The sequence below is a fragment of the Oncorhynchus masou genome, chromosome 10 (assembly GCF_036934945.1).
Source record: "Oncorhynchus masou masou isolate Uvic2021 chromosome 10, UVic_Omas_1.1, whole genome shotgun sequence".
Classification (NCBI taxonomy): Eukaryota; Metazoa; Chordata; class Actinopteri; order Salmoniformes; family Salmonidae; genus Oncorhynchus; species Oncorhynchus masou.
The window spans coordinates 39,435,336-39,451,485 of NC_088221.1; the positions used below are offsets into that span (position 1 = coordinate 39,435,336).

The 16,150-nt window shown below is 43.5% G+C and overlaps 2 protein-coding genes across 2 annotated transcripts; one reads left to right on the forward strand and one right to left on the reverse strand.

Annotated features, from left to right (window-relative positions):
• Window positions 1-70: 70 nt before the first annotated feature.
• LOC135547615 (coenzyme Q-binding protein COQ10 homolog B, mitochondrial-like) lies at window positions 71-9,075 on the forward strand. The gene is made up of 5 exons (XM_064976770.1): window positions 71-224; window positions 4,991-5,146; window positions 5,867-6,059; window positions 6,338-6,439; window positions 6,643-9,075. The coding sequence occupies exons 1-5, from the start codon at window positions 124-126 to the stop codon at window positions 6,808-6,810; spliced, it is 720 nt and encodes a 239-aa protein (XP_064832842.1). The 5' UTR covers window positions 71-123; the 3' UTR covers window positions 6,811-9,075.
• Window positions 9,015-16,048, reverse strand: LOC135547613 (60 kDa heat shock protein, mitochondrial-like). The gene is made up of 10 exons (XM_064976767.1): window positions 15,909-16,048; window positions 14,170-14,345; window positions 13,597-13,932; window positions 13,234-13,423; window positions 12,884-13,052; window positions 12,316-12,415; window positions 11,600-11,845; window positions 10,916-11,090; window positions 10,594-10,772; window positions 9,015-10,274 (listed from the first exon to the last, which is right to left on the reverse strand). The coding sequence occupies exons 2-10, from the start codon at window positions 14,341-14,343 to the stop codon at window positions 10,104-10,106; spliced, it is 1,740 nt and encodes a 579-aa protein (XP_064832839.1). The 5' UTR covers window positions 14,344-14,345; window positions 15,909-16,048; the 3' UTR covers window positions 9,015-10,103.
• Window positions 16,049-16,150: the final 102 nt, after the last annotated feature.

Genomic DNA, 16,150 nt, shown 5'->3' on the forward strand with positions numbered 1-16,150 from the left:
ATGAAAACTCTTAACAGATAACTATTCTCCAATCATTGCGCTAGTTAGAGAAGGCGCGTCCACGAAGGAATAGGCTGCGGGAGAGGTAGCTAGTGGCTGAGAGAAGCGATCATCGCAGTGAAGATGGCGAGAGGAATGCGGGGACTAAGGAGAGCCGTACTAGAATGTATAAAAAAGTTACCCGTCACAGCCAGCCGAGAAACACCTAAAAGGATTGGCGTAAGGTAACTGCTGTTCATGTTTTATGTACAAATGTAAATCCTGAATATGGTAAAGTTACTGCTAGCATTAGCCCACCTACAGTTCGCATTTTTTCTCGATGAAGCTAAAGTTCGCTAGCAGGTTGTTCGTTTAGTTTGCCTCAGCTGCTTTGTGTCCAGCCGGTCAATCTGCTTTTCTGTCTCAACTTCAGCAGACTACTTTAGCTAGCTTACTTAAGTTATCTAACAGATTTGTATAACTAACCAAACATGTCATTTTAGCTAACTGTTTTGACAACTAATTAGGGCTGCTGCCTGATTGCTAAATTTCAGCTATGGCAGGGGTACTCATGGGTACTCGGGACACAGTGGGTGGGTTGCGAGTTATGAGAATACATCTATAATCACACACTTTTTAATCTTTGGAGGACGATTTCTCATTTGGTTCTCGAACTGAACACCGCCAGTTAGCCTAGTGGTTCGAGCATTGGACTAGTAACTGAATGGTTGCTAGATCAAATCCCTGAGGCTGACAAGGTAAAAATCTGTCGTTCTGCCTCTGAACAAGGCAGTTAACCCACTGTTCCTAGGCAGTCATTGTAAATAAGAGTTTGTTCTTAACTGACTTGCCTAGTTAAATTATAAAATCGAAGGTGTTTCCTTTGAAGCATTGATATGTAACGTTCGTTGAGGTTTGTACAAATTGTTATTTTATCTATGGCATGTTTACAATTAAAATTCTAGTTGGCTCGACTGTCTACCTCCGATATCAGTCAGTGCCTGGCTGTCTCTGCCTCTGGCTGAAATGGTTAACATGTCAAAGGCATTCATCCACTTAGCTAAGTGGCTGAAGTTATTAGAGATGTCTGGAAAACTTCCATGTATCCAGCTACCTGTGTTACGCAATCTGTCTTTGGACATTATCTGGGGCTTAACGCATGATAACACGGACAGTGTCCTTTTGCAAAATGGTACACGGCATCATATGGATATGTGTGCAACAAAAGTTAAACATTTACTTTCTGTTATTTCTGTCAAACCGTCTACGCATATAGTTTGACGCATGCGTTTGCTAAATCCAACGTATGCACCACAGAGAACGCTCTGCAACTGCAACGCAATGAAGAAAGTCAAATGCAGGGTTCCATCAGAAATGAATGGAGTTCTGGTGAACCCAAAATGCAATGACCCTGTCGGTGAGATTTAGGCACTGCCTAGAGTGATGAAACCAAACTCCTAGTTGCATTCCTCACTACGCCAGGAGGATGTTTTAGGAAACTGCTAAATAGTTAACAATTGCACTGAATCTTAGGAGTTCCCATTCAAAAACACACTACATCTGCGCTGTAGGCGAATTCAGTAGGTGCTCTTAATCTGACTATCAGTGTCTTGAAAACATAAACGGATTGAAGTTCGTGGAACTTACAATTTTCTATTTCTCATGCAGTGCTTCACAAAATAACATCACGCAGCAAAGTGACAATACCCAAGCTGGTGGTGATAACTACTGTAGTCCAATCAGTCATTGTCCCCAATGCTGACCTCCAGGTACGTTGTGTCCCCGTGTGGCAATCACCAGCCAGGTGCAGCAGTGTCTAAGCTGCTGGCACCTGGCAGATGGCCATCATCTGTTTCTGTCAGGGACACAGCTGCCACCACAAGCATGTTCTCCACTACTGTGCCTCTCTCTCCCTCACTCACAGCTATTTCAACGCAGCTATTGCGTTGAAAGGAACTAACAGGCTTTCACCATAATCCTACCGGCTCCTACTATTCAGTTATTTGGGATTTACAGCATTTCATTTGAGTCAGTTGTCTGCTTCTTGTGTGTATTGGTGTGCATATAGTCTTCAATTGGAATTTAACCACTGTTTGAATAGGCCTAGGTGTGTGTTGAGAGGTTGTCCTCTGAGTCAGAGATTCAAAGGGATTTTCTGACTCACTCTTTGCAAGTTTTTATTTTTTTATTTTTACGCTGAAATAGTTGTCACTGGGGCAGCAGCAGGTGTGCTCACTGTGCAGAATTCAGTATGTTCACTTTACTGCTTACTGAACTGAAAATGTGACACCTGGAGGACCCTGTGTCTTTCTCAGCTTCAAGCCTCTGTAGCTGACAAGCCTTTCATTAGGCTAGTCACATAGAGAAGATCAACACTAGTTAAGCAGGTGTAAATGGAGCGTAATTCCCTTTGTTATGCACTGTTCTCTCTCTGCCTATACTGACCTTGAACGTAAGCATGAGAATAGCATACTATACACCTGCTATTTGGGGGTGGAGATCAAAGAGATACGCCAAATTCTGACCATGACTTGATTCCACCATCTTTTACGTGTGATGAAACGATGAATGAGGTCGAGCGACCTATCGGTTCCAAGTGGAACAACCTCCACTTAATTCTTTCAGATAGAAATAACACCGTTCTCCATGTACTGTCATTTACAACTTGGGGTTTGTAAATGACAATTGTTTTAGATCTGTTTTACCTTTTTGTTGCTGGAAACAAATGTGGTACCAGTCATATGGCAGCAAACTGAAGCATATCAACTAGAAGTCGACCGATTAAAATCGGAATGGCCGATTTAATTAGGGCCGATTTCAAGTTTTCATAACAATCGGAAATCAATATTTTTGGATGCCGATTTCCGATAATTTTTTTACAATTTATTTTTTACCTTTTATTTAACTAGGCAAGTCAGTTAAGAACACATTTATTTTCAATGACTGCCTAGGAACTGTGGGTTAACTGCCTTGTTCAGGGACAAAACGACAGATTTTCACCATGTCAGCTCAGGGGTTTCGATCTTGCAACCGCACATTTAACTAGTCCAACGCTCAAACCATTGCACTCCACGAGTAGCCTGCCTGTTGCGCGGATGCAGTAGAAGCCAAGATAAATTGCTAGCTAGCATTAAACGTATCTTATAAAAAACAATCATAATCACTAGTTATAACCACTAATCCAGTTTAGCAGGCAATATTAACCAGGTGAAATTGTCATTTCTCTTGCGTTCATTGCACGCAGAGTCAGGGCTGCCTGTTTGGGCTGCCTGGCTCATTGCGAACTAATTTGCCAGAATTTTACGTAATTATGACATACATTGAAGGTTGTGCAATGTAACAAGAATATTTAGACTTGGATGCCACCCGTTAGATAAAATACAGAACGGTTCCGTATTTCACTGAAATAATAAACATTTTGTTTTCGAGATGATAGTTTCTGGATTCGATCATATTAATGACCAAAGGCTCGTATTTCTGTGTGTTATTATGTTAATTCTGATTGGATAGAGCAGTCTGACTAAGCAGCAGCAGGCCCGTAATCATTCATTCAAACAGCACTTTCGTGCGTTTTGCCAGCAGCTCTTCGCAAGCACAGCGCTGTTTATGCCCATCTTCGCAAGCCTATCAGCCTAATGGCTGGTGTAACCAATGTGAAATGGCTAGCTAGTTAGCTGGGTTGTGCGCTAATACTGTTTCAAACGTCACTTGCTTTTAGATTTTGAGTAGTTATTCCCCTTGCAGCGGCTTTTGTGGAGCGATGGATAACGATGCTTTGAGGGTGGCTGTTGTCGATGTGTTCCTGGTTCGAGCCCAGGTAGGGGTGAGGAGGGGGACAATACTATAGTGCCTATAAGAACATCCAATAGTCAAAGGTATATGAAATACAAATGGTATAGAGAAATAGTCCTATAAATACTATATTAACTACAACCTAAAGCCTCTTACCTTGGAATATTGAAGTCTCATGTTAAAAGGAACCAACTTTCATATGTTCTCATGTTCTGAGCAAGGAACTTAGCTTTTTTTACATGGCACATATTGCACTTTTACTTTCTTCTCCAACACTTTGTTTTTGCATTATTTAAACCAAATTGAACATGTTTCATTATTTATTTGAGGAAAAATGTATTTTATTGATGTATTATATTAATTTAAAATAAGTGTTCATTCAGTATTGTTGTAATTGTCGTTATTACAACAACAAAAAATATCAGCTTTTTTGGTCCTCCAATAATCGGTATCGGCGTTGAAAAATCATAATCGGTCGACCTCTAATATCAACATCACTTTTCCCACAGTGAAGTTTATGAAATGCTGGCCTTATAACTTGATGAAATTTGGAGACCCAAGCTATAGGTTTCTTTAACCATGCACAAATTATAGTATAGCACCAAACCTACTGAGTTGATTTATGATTTTTAAAGTTTTAATTAAATGCCTAGACTTTTCACTGTATTTTTTTTAGTTTGTTTTATTTCTGCAAGTATAGCCAAAGCATGTTGTGGTTGACTTTGCATATTTCTGGTTACTGGTAGCTTGTGGAAAAGGGATTCAAAGCAGTTGATCTTAGAAACCAACACTACCTGTTTTCACCAGAAAATGTCCTGTTAACTGGTTTTTTTTTTTGCCCTGTGGATGTATTGGTCCCTTCACATGGTGGTTTTGTAAACGTCTGCAGTGTGAGAACATGAGCTCAGAGACCTGAGGCTCTGATGAACCATTGGCCACTTCCATTGATCTTGACATAGTTCGCTTTGATCTAATTTTATTAAAAGGGCACCCTGCAGCAGCCGAGCGTAACGTTTCTAATCCCGTACGTACACCGACGGTTTGGTTGTTCAGCTATCGGGAAGAGGTGTCCAGAGAATTCGGTCATGCAGCCAGTTCATACATAGGAATTAGATACTTAGAAATGATTGTGAATTTGACGCTGATATGTGTGTGGAAAACTGGCAAATGATTGGCCCTTATGTTGTTTTCTGACTCACCTCTCCTTGTTTCGGAACAGATATCTCTCCTCATGTGGGATCCTGATGATGAGGGTGCCACCCCTCCTGGGGGTCATGCCCAGGTCCACAGTCATCGTGGCCCCCACCCGCTCCTTCTTCAACCTGGCTGACACCTTCAACAAGAGGAAGGAGTACTCTGAGAGACGCGTTATGGGGTCAGTCACTGTGCCTCCCTGAAATCAGACCTGCCTATGTCTGGGTTCAAATACTGTTTCAAATCATTTGAATGTCTGCTTTAGGCTGCCTGGAGTGCCAGTTGGTCATGGTTTGCCAGGTGGTCATGGTTTAGGAGTTCTCTATTAGTTCTATTGCAACAGTTCAGTGGAGCACAGACAAAGTTGCCCATTTGGAAATTATTTAAAATAATATTTAAACCCAAGTCTGCCTCCTAGAAATGAATATAGATACTCTGGTTTCTCTATGTATTGTCTGTCCTGCTCCCACCAATGACTCTCATATATTTACATTTACATTTAAGTCATTTAGCAGACGCTCTTATCCAGAGCAACTTACAAATTGGTGAATTCACCTTCTGACATCCATATATCCAGTGAAGGTCATAATCACTCAATTTTACACTATTAAAAGCAACCCATTCTGTGTCCTGGGCTATATTAAAAGCAACCCATTCTGTGTCCTAGGCTATTTGCCAGGCTGTTATGTAATAATTGGCTGGGAAATTGCAATAGTCTGACTGTTAGTTTCCGGGCAAGTTGAGACATGGGGGCAGAGAATGTCAATCATCCCTGTTAAGTAACAGTCTTCTTCTGTTGATGACCTTCACCTACATTACAAATAGAATTTAAGGTCAGAGTTTGGAGGACTATCCTCCCTCTGTAAGAGATGTTGACCCAGGCCTCCTCTCTCTCTCTCAGGTACTCTATGTTGGAGATGTATGAAGTGGTAGCTGGGGTGGAGAACTACCTTCACTTCGTTCCCTGGTGTAAGAAGTCTGATGTGGTGTTCCGGCGCTCAGGGTTCTGTAAGGCCAAGCTGACAGTTGGCTTCCCCCCGGTAGTGGAAAACTACACCTCGCTGGTCACCACAGTGCGCCCCCACCTGGTCAAGGTAAGGCACTGCAGTAGCGGCTGGTAACTCCCACCACTACTGTATATGCAGTGAGGGTACTTTGTTAGATCTAAGATAAGCAGCTGTGAAGTAGATGGACACCGGATGTGTTCCTGTTTGTCTTAATTGCTGTTGCAAGTGTTTAGCATCTCAGGAACTACATAAATATTATATAGCAATCATATGAATATCGCAGTGGGCCTTTTTAATAAAGATGACCTGGAATGCAGCCACTGTGGTTATATCAGCAGTCTGACCGTGGCTGTGTTGACCCCCAGGCAGCCTGTTCAGACGGTAAGCTCTTCAACCACCTGGAGACGGTGTGGCGCTTCAGCCCTGGCCTCCCTGGCTACCCTCGCACCTGCACGGTTGACTTCTCTGTAAGTACCTCAACACACTGCACTGTGGGTATCTGGGTTAGTGTATTTTATGTGTGCCCATGTCTGCGTAAGAGTTAGCTATGCATCTCTACTATCTTTGGCACTGTTTTCTTAATGTTTTTTTTGTTTCTTCTCTCGCACACATGCATGTATACAGGATCATATGTCTAGATCACTTTCTCAACCACTCTCCATCTCTCCAGATCTCTTTTGAATTCCGCTCCCTGCTGCATTCCCAGCTGGCCACGGTTTTCTTTGATGAGGTGGTGAAGCAGAACGTGTCGGCGTTTGAGAGGCGGGCTGGGAAACTGTACGGAGCACAGACCATGATCCCCAGAGAGCTCATGTTTCATGAGGTGCACCACACGTAGCGTGCCCCAACGGTTCATCCTCTCTGCGCACACACACACACACACAGTCAGCCATGGCAGGGAGAGAGAGGAGTGAAGGGACGGGGAGGTTAAATGCCTGAACACTGCAGTGCCTCATCAGAAAACAACCAATGATTTTATACCCATTAACTGCTTGCGGCTAGATTCTGTCCCCCTCCCTGCCCCCCCAAAATACCCTCCCCCCATGTACCACCATAGACTCTTACTGGTGCCCCCTCACCCCAAAGAAATCATCAGCACGTCTGGCCAGTAGGCACATCTCGGAGCTTAGTGCTTTCCTCATGCGGTGAGCACAGGGCTCATAATAGCCCTCTTGTGGAGATATAAAAACTCTTCTACTAAGGCTTAAATAAAGTCTGTTTTATAGTGAAAGGCTGTGTGTAAGATACTATGGTAGCGAGATCAGGGGAAAGGGACTGGTGTTATGTCCTGATCAGGCCAACAGTTTGTGAAGGCCCATCCAAGATATGACATGTGCGTTACGTTACTGTAACTAACATTATAACCTGGGTGGTTCGAGCCCTGTATGCTGCTTTGGCAGTGGTATACCACAGGTATGACAAAAACATTTTATTTTACTGCTCTAGTTACCCAGTTTATAATTGCAATTAGGCACCTCTGGGGTCTGTGGAATATGGCCAATTTCACAGCTAAGGGCTGTATCCAGGCACTCCGCTTTGCGTCGTCCATAAGGACAGCCCTTAACTGGTATATTGGCCATATACCACACCTCCTCTGGCCTTATTGCTTAAGTAGCCTAATGCTATGTTGTCATGTGGATAAGATGGAGGCTGGGATATCAAAGGATCGGCTTGTACATTTTTTAATGAAGTGTGAGCACTTGAAGATCGACGTTTCCTAAAGGAATGTCGCAACACTGCCGAGCAGATGTATACACACTGCCGTGCCTACCTACACATACCTGCTGTGTTGCAACAATGTTACCGGGGACATTTCTGCTGCATCCCATATAGCACGTTGTTCTCCAATGACCATGGGAGGCATGTTGTTCAGTTATGGCACTTGTGCAATATGTGTTTAGTTTTCTAAATGCAGCTACTTTTCCCTAGAGATATCCACTGTTTAAAAGGGCCCAGACTGGCGAGGCAGGGTACAGTGTCATCCAACCTGTCAAATGGCACCCTATTTCCTATACAATATACCTGTAGGGCTCTGGTCAAAAGTAGTTTATATGCACTACATTTGACCAAAAGTAGTGCACTATGAAGGGAATAAGTTAACATGTTGGTTGCTTGTGTCTGCCAGTCAGAATACTGTCACAGTGAGGTATCTTACCATAGAGCCTTTTAAAGATGTCACTCTTATGTGTACACCCTTGGACCTGATCCTAGTGGAATCATATTTATATTTTATAACCTTAAGCATTCTACTCCTATAAAGATATTTAAGATAACATGTACATATTGTTTTAAGACCACAGATAAGTGCTGACACAACTATAATTGCTATGTTTTGGGGATTGTTTTATAGTGCAAATGGAGGTGTTTCAATGAGCGAAGATGTATAAACTATTTTTATATTAAAAAAGTGGTTTGTGTGTAGTTCTAGTTGCACAGTTAATGTAGACTCCAGAACATTTAATGGGAAGTCTGTTTCGGTGTTGTGCCATCTGATTGGTTGACCATAGACGAGGGAATCATGTCAGAGGTAATAGAACTGACAGTAAGTTATGACTCCTGCTGGACAAATACAGAACCACATGCACAAGAGGAAACAATTTCAAGGACAGAAATGCTGTAACAAAATACCATACCAACAGGTTACCTTGCCAGAGACATGAGCTAAGATAATAATACTATATATTTAACCAGGAGAGCTCAAAATGTAGACTTGGGCTCTCCAACCTTGTTCCCAGAGAGCTAACCTGTAGGTATTCACTCTAAACAATTCTAAATGACCCGATTCAGGTTACCAACTAGCTGATTCCTGAAATCAGGTGTGCTAGATCAGGGTTGGAGGGAACCTACAGGACAGTAGTAGTCCAGGAACAGGATGGGTGAGCCCTAACAAACAGTCACCAAATTGACAGGAATTTCATTCTGGGGTGGATCATCTAAGTGATGTTAACTATTGCGTTTTTCCAGAATTCCAGTTCAGTATGTCTGGCATTGTACTATGAAATGATCAGATATGTGAAGTGTTTGTTCATGAAAGCACAATGGTCTTGTTCAGAACATTTGGTTTTATTAAATAAAAACAAATTAATGTCTACATTGTACAAAACATGTCAAATGATCACGATTGGTTATTTGCAAAGAAATAATGTACTGGGGGGGGACACACAGCTCAACACTTCTTGAATGCACGGTTGTTTATAGTACTGATTGAACACAGTAAATGTAGGCTAAACATCTGAGCAGTAAGTACAAATCCGGTCATGAGGACATCAATGGGTTTCACATTAACTTGTGGCTTGGACCTTCACTGGCCCAAACTGCTGTAACTAGACCAACCAACCTACAGTCAACCTCTGCTAGAAAGACAATCAGCTATCTTAATGTACAATAACCATCCTATAGAATTCTGATATGAATCTTTTGGTTCCGAAGTTCTAGAATATTTGAGTATTGAAACCAGACAAAGGAATGCTCATGCGCCGCAATTTTATTTTCATTAACTCAACTGAAAAGGTTACAGTTCCTCCCAACATTACTTGGGTGAAACAGGACAACGCTAAAACTAACAAAAGGTTACGACAAATTGACAGTAGCATGTCTGGCCAAGTTTCCTTTCTCCAGCAAACCCCCTTCTAGCTATAGCTATCCTGTGTTTAGCCATTTATTAAAATCGGCCTCGTCTTTAACGTCAAGAAGTTAGGCTTCATTACTTCCATTTGATAGAAATTACAATTTATCAATACCAGCATTGCATTATTCGCATCTTTCATAAACAGTGAATATTCTGCATGTTGCTGATGGATGATGAGACGGCCATATTAGTGAGGTAAATGGAAGGGGTCATCGGGGCAGACTGAGGTCTCAGAGCCTCAGTTAGAGGTAGAGGGATGGAGAGAGGCTGAGCGAGGACAGGCTGGTTGGGTAGAGGGACGGAGAGAGGCTGAGCGAGGACAGGCTAGTCTGTTCTTCCAGAGGGTGGAGGGGAGACAATCAGCAGAAGTAGTGTGGTTCATCCATTTGCAGCTCCAACAAAACTCAACTGAATGGCCGTTTGGCAAGTCTGGGGGTTGGAGGGACAATTTGCCCCCTAGCCCCACGCTGCCATTAAGTTTTTACAGCGCTTTGAGGTGGGCCTTAGAACATGCCACCGCCCATACCTCCCATACCGCCCATACCTCCCATACCTCCCATACCTCCTGGCATGCCACCCTCCTTCTCCTCCTTGGGCAGCTCTGTGACCACACACTCAGCAGTGGAGAGAAGGGATGCGACACCTGCAGCATCCATTAGTGCAGTCCTCACCACCTGTAGGGGGAGACAGACTCAGTCCTTGTTGTAATACAGACATACACCAAGAGAGGGAGCAAGAGCACTTCAGCAGAGAACCTGTAATATCACTAGCAGCCATTTGCTGTCTACACAACTTCAGTCTAGTGAAAGCATACACCGTAAACCTTATTGCAGCAACTAATCAATCTTGTATGAATTAACATTCATATAACTTTGCCAACATTAGTTCTGTACATTTTCCATCACTAAAATGAACATGTCTTTATTATATTTTTGGTATGCTGGGTGAATGACAGCGAAATGACAGTGCAGTGCCGAGCTAAAGCATCCATACCTTGGTGGGGTCAATGATGCCCTTCTCTACCATGTTGACGTACTCTCCTTCCATGGCATCGTAGCCGATCTCCACCGCGGCCTGAAGGATCTTCTCTACCACTAGAGAGCCCTCCACACCAGCGTTCTTAGCAATTGTCATGGCCGGCACACGCAGGGCTCGTCTGATGATGTCAATTCCTATAGACAGGAAGCGATATACCAAGTTAAGCTACATTACTTCTGTCAAAGTTTGAAATGAAAATGGAACATATCTCGCCACTCCCATGTGACCAGAGGAGAGCCTATTGGCAAGTTGGGTAAAGATTAAGAACTCTACTTACCAATCTTCTGGTCAGAGTTGATGGGCACGAGGGCATCCAGGGCAGGGATTGAGCGCAGCAAGGCACAGCCTCCCCCGGGCACGATGCCCTCCTCCACAGCGGCCCTGGTGGCATTCAGGGCGTCGGTCACACGGTCCTTCTTCTCATTCACCTCCACATCACTCGTTCCTCCCACCTGAAACAGAACAGTCAGTGGGTGACTCTTTCATGCATGGTGGATACAGGAGCAACTCAAATGTAAATCCTGTCTCACATTAGGAATCTCCTAATGTCAACTCATCCTACCTTGTTTTTTTTGCTCCGTATACAAACGAACAACAACTTACAGAAGCACACACACACACACATCTGCCCAGACCGCATGCATTATTGTTCGCCACAAGGCTTCAAATGGTTTTTCCTCCATCACCCATGCTATTTCAATAAATAATTTTCCCATTGTGTTGATGGCGGATTGACTGATTTCGAAGTTTAGTGAACGTTTATTTTTAAAGATGTGAATTGCCAGCCCATTGGGTATATTCTAGGCTTATTTCAATAGCCAGGACTAAAATGTGACAATATTCAGGGACATTAAAAGGACTAAACAAATGTAATGAAATTATACTGTCATCTATCCCTCTTAAGCTCTCTCCCTCTCTCTTCAATCCCCTCCATACAGCCCCCGACCTCTTCTCCTCTGACCTTGAGCACAGCCACTCCGTCAGACAGCTTGGCCAGCCTTTCGTTGAGCTTCTCCTTCTCGTAATCGCTGGTGGTGTTCTCCAGCTGCTCAGCGATCTGAGCCTGCCTCTTCTCGATGGATGCCGTGTCTCCCTTCCCCTTCAGCAGCATGGTGTCGTCCTTGGTCACTGACACCTCGCCCACCTGGCCAAAGTCATGTGCCTGGATGTCCTCCAGAGCAATGCCCACCGCCTCATCACCAAACACCTAAGGAAGAGAAAGGAGGGATGTCAGTAAATGAAGGGCAGGATTTGAACAGGTAATCATTGGCCCTGATAAAATATTTAAAAATGGTGTCCATCTTAAGAGGGGACAGAGGGTGCACTTCACCATTATTAGAATAGGGCCATTGGGTGCCGAGCTAAACCCTTAACCATGGGATACGCAAGACTATGCAACATTCATTGATTGATGAATCATGCCAGTGCAGACGTGTCTCAGACCAAGTGTCCCTGCCTGCTGTGGGATGCCGACAGACAGAGATAGGAGAAGACATGTTTCTGTGTGCAGGGGGAATGACAACCGCACTGAACTTATCCTGTTTTTCCTATTCCTTTTCTCAAGTAGTGATTGACTGATATAAATTGGGGTGGTTACAGTGTAAAGTGTTCTTACAGTAGAAATGGATTGATGTCCGTATAGGCCCTACGGTGATGATTAGTGTAAAGTGTGCTTACAGTGCCCCCGGTGGCCACGGCCATGTCATGCAGCTGGGCCTTCCTGTTGTCTCCAAAGCCTGGGGCTTTGACTGCCACCACTTGTAGTCCCACCTTCAGCCTAAAGACAGAGTAGAGGTTAAATGAACACACCCAAACTGACATCATCCAGCATCTACACAGAGGGCAGGAATAGCAAAATTGTCTACAGCTTTATTTTGAGGTTGACTCTTCTGTTATCAATACCCAGAGCTGAATGATGTTGGTGATATATCTCAGTGTTCTATATTAGTAGTGCAGCCATGTGAGCTGGTTGTGTCCCATTGGCCCAGGTGCTCAGTCAGTGTTGATGTGAAGGGGAAAGGTCCTTAAAACAGGCCCTTTACCTCAAGGATGTTTACTGATTAAATTAAGGACACTGACTGACCTGCTGAGGACAAGGGCCTGTATTCACAAAGCGTCTGAGCAGGATTGCTCATCTAGGATCAGATCCCCCTGTGCATATAATTATGATCCAAAATCCCAAACTGATCCCAGATCAGAACTGCTACTCTGGGACACAGGGTGCTAAAGGGACAGGGGAACTGACCTGTTGAGAACCAGGGTGCTGAGGGCCTCCCCGTCCACATCCTCAGCCACGATGACCAGAGGTTTGCGGTGCTGGTTGGCCAATTCCAGGGCAGGGACAATGCTCTGGACAGTAGAGATCTTCTTCTCACTCAGCAACACATAGGCATCCTGAAACTCACACTTCTGGCCTGAGGGACAGAGATGTTATGTAGAAGCTCCAAAAATGGCCAAATGTGGAGAATCAACATCATAAAAATACATTAAATCTGTAGATCATCAAGATCACCAGTGTGCTGGAGTTTCTTTTAATCTTAAAGCCACAAAATAGCTGGGCATGGTGGTGGGGTCATGGCAGATAGGGGACCTTACCTTTGGCTGTGTTGATGAAGTAAGGTGAGATGTATCCGCGGTCGAACTTCAGCCCCTCAATGATCTCAAGCTCATCATGCAGAGTTTTGCCATCCTTGACAGTGATGACTCCCTTGCGGCCCACTTTTTTCATGGCGTTGGAGATGATGGTGCCGATCTCCACGTCTCCATTTGCAGAGATGGTGGCCACCTAGCAGACAGAACAGAGCATTGAAAACTTTACATTCAACATCAAGAAGGATGTCTTAATATAAAGTAGAATATAAATATTGCATCCGTCTATTAAATAATTATTTTTATCAATTGAATAGATATGAATATTGACTTATTTGATCAATCCATATTCTTAACACAATTGGTTACCTGGGCAATCTCCTCAGGTGTGGTGACTGGCTTAGACATCCTCTTCAGTTCAGCAATGACGGTCTCCACAGCCAGCATGACGCCACGACGGATCTCCACTGGGTTAGCGCCTTTACTAATGGTGTCAAAGCCCTCCTTAGCGATGGCTCTGGCCAGCACGGTGGCGGTAGTGGTGCCATCTCCTGCTTCCTCGTTTGTGTTGTTGGCCACATCCTGAACCAGCTTGGCACCGATGTTCTGGTACTTGCACTTCAGGTCGATGGCCTTGGCTACAGTGACGCCGTCCTTGGTCACCTTGGGGCTGCCCCAGCTCTGCTCGATGATTACTGTGCGACCCTGCAGGAATGCGGAAAAGGATACAGCTCAAAACACTTGTGTTCAGTTGTTCCTGCCTGAACAAGACCGTTCTTCCGGTGGAAATAAAACCCAAATAAAAAGTGATACAATAATGAATTGGTTATACATAACAGACAACCCACCCCTGGGTGAAATTTAAATCGTATAGAATTGTATACATTTATTTGGCACCGCAATATAGCAGAAGGTATAGTCATAGCAATTCCCGCCTCCTACCTTGGGACCCATGGTGACGGCGACAGCATCAGCCAGCAGATCCACTCCCTTCAGCATCATGGCCCGAGCATCGGCTCCAAACTTGACGTCCTTGGCATAGGCTCGGGTGAGGTGGGGGGCCAGGGCCCTGCAGACTGGCCTCATCTGTCTCATCACCGTGGGTAGACGCAGCATCTCTGGAAGGGGGAGATAGAGAAAAATTATAGAGGGCCACACTACCAATCATTCAGTCACAGAGCAGCCAATAAAAAATGCAATATGTCAGCTATCTTGTTTTAATATGCACTTAAAATTGTTGGTAAAATCTCAAAGTAGCAAACAGGAGTCCATGTTTGCGCTGTAACAAATGAATCTTCTGGATTATACCAAAGACTCCTTCTACCCCCTCCCCAGCCCATATGTCACATAATGACAATGTCTGGATGTGACAAAACAAGCTATACAGTACAACCTATTGGCCTTTCATGATACAGCAAGAGTTGTCAGGGAATAATTAACAAATGAATGACAGCATTCCCATGATGAAATACCCCTGAAAATCTCAAGGACATAACCCAGAGCAAGACCACAAGCAAATGTGTTTGAAGTCTTGCAGAAAGACAAAGAAATGTCCATCTTACTTAGCAGGACATGGTCTAAAAAGGGAAAACGTCAAAAGGAGGGAATCTGAATAAACTGTCACAGTAGGCTATCATAAATTAGCTTACATGTTGGCAGAATTTATTGGTCTATATAACCCAAATCAAGGGCTGAGGTCAACATACTGCACATTTCTCAAGGTCCTGAGAACAAGTATTCCGATTACAAATTGATCTGAGACGTTCATTCGGAATCGTAAATTATTTATTTCTGTGATGGGGCGTTTGCGACATCGTTTCTGAAATGTCTCGAACCGGTCTTTTCCTGATTCTCCCCACGTGTGCGCAGGTCATGCGTCACAAGGTCAAAATCGCACAGCGTATGGAGAGTGCGCAGTAAATGCCTTACCTCAATGAATGAATATTGAACGAATAAAAAATGTACTTGTCGTAAAAATGTCCAGCACAAGCATTATTTGTCAAATAATGCTACATACAACATTTATATCGCAGCCGATACCAGCCCGAGGTAGCCATTTATTAGAAAGCCCTAATTGATTTTGGTTAGGCATTTAAAACAAAAAAAATATTGGCAAGACGGACTACGTTCATTTGTCACGCATGTATGTAGATGTATATAACTAGGAGTGAGAAAAATGATACGTTTAGCAATTTTGGGGAATTAGGCCTAGTTGTGATGGTGACCAAATGTTGTAGGGATATGCATGAGTCAATGTTAGCCAGATAGCCCAATTGGTGACGTTATCTGTCATTACTGAATTAAGATCAGAGCACATGACAACATCAAAATGAACGTGAAAATAATTGCATAACTAATGCAAATTGTTAACTAGCTACCGTCAAAAGCTGTAATGTTACTTAGCTAGCTAACTACCAATTTAACTTAGCAAATAGATAGACTTACGGAAAATACTGGAGAAACGACAAGTAGCGATGCCATGATTACCAGTGCCTGATTTTCAGGGACATGAGGATGTAAATTACCATTCCAAACGAGCATGGCTACTTATTTGACTGTCCTTGCTGGATGGAGGCTTGAAAATACTAACGATGCTCGCAAAAGCATGACGTTTGAGACAGTTCATTATGCTGTTTAGACTGATGCGCTACAGAGTTTTATAAAGACATAATAGTACTTACTTGTCGTTTGAAAGATTTTAGGCTGGCACGATTTGGTCGTCTGGAAGAAACTGAGTGATTAACGTTATAGAGTTGAGAAGAACGACCAGAGGTGTGGTGAATCGAACTTCAGAGACGGCACTGCACATGGCTTTTTGCATCCGGGTAATTTACTGGTCCGCCCCAAAACCTGCATAGGGGAAATATAAATTATATTTGCTGAAATTGAGTAACATTTTGTATCATATGTATTGTATTTCAAA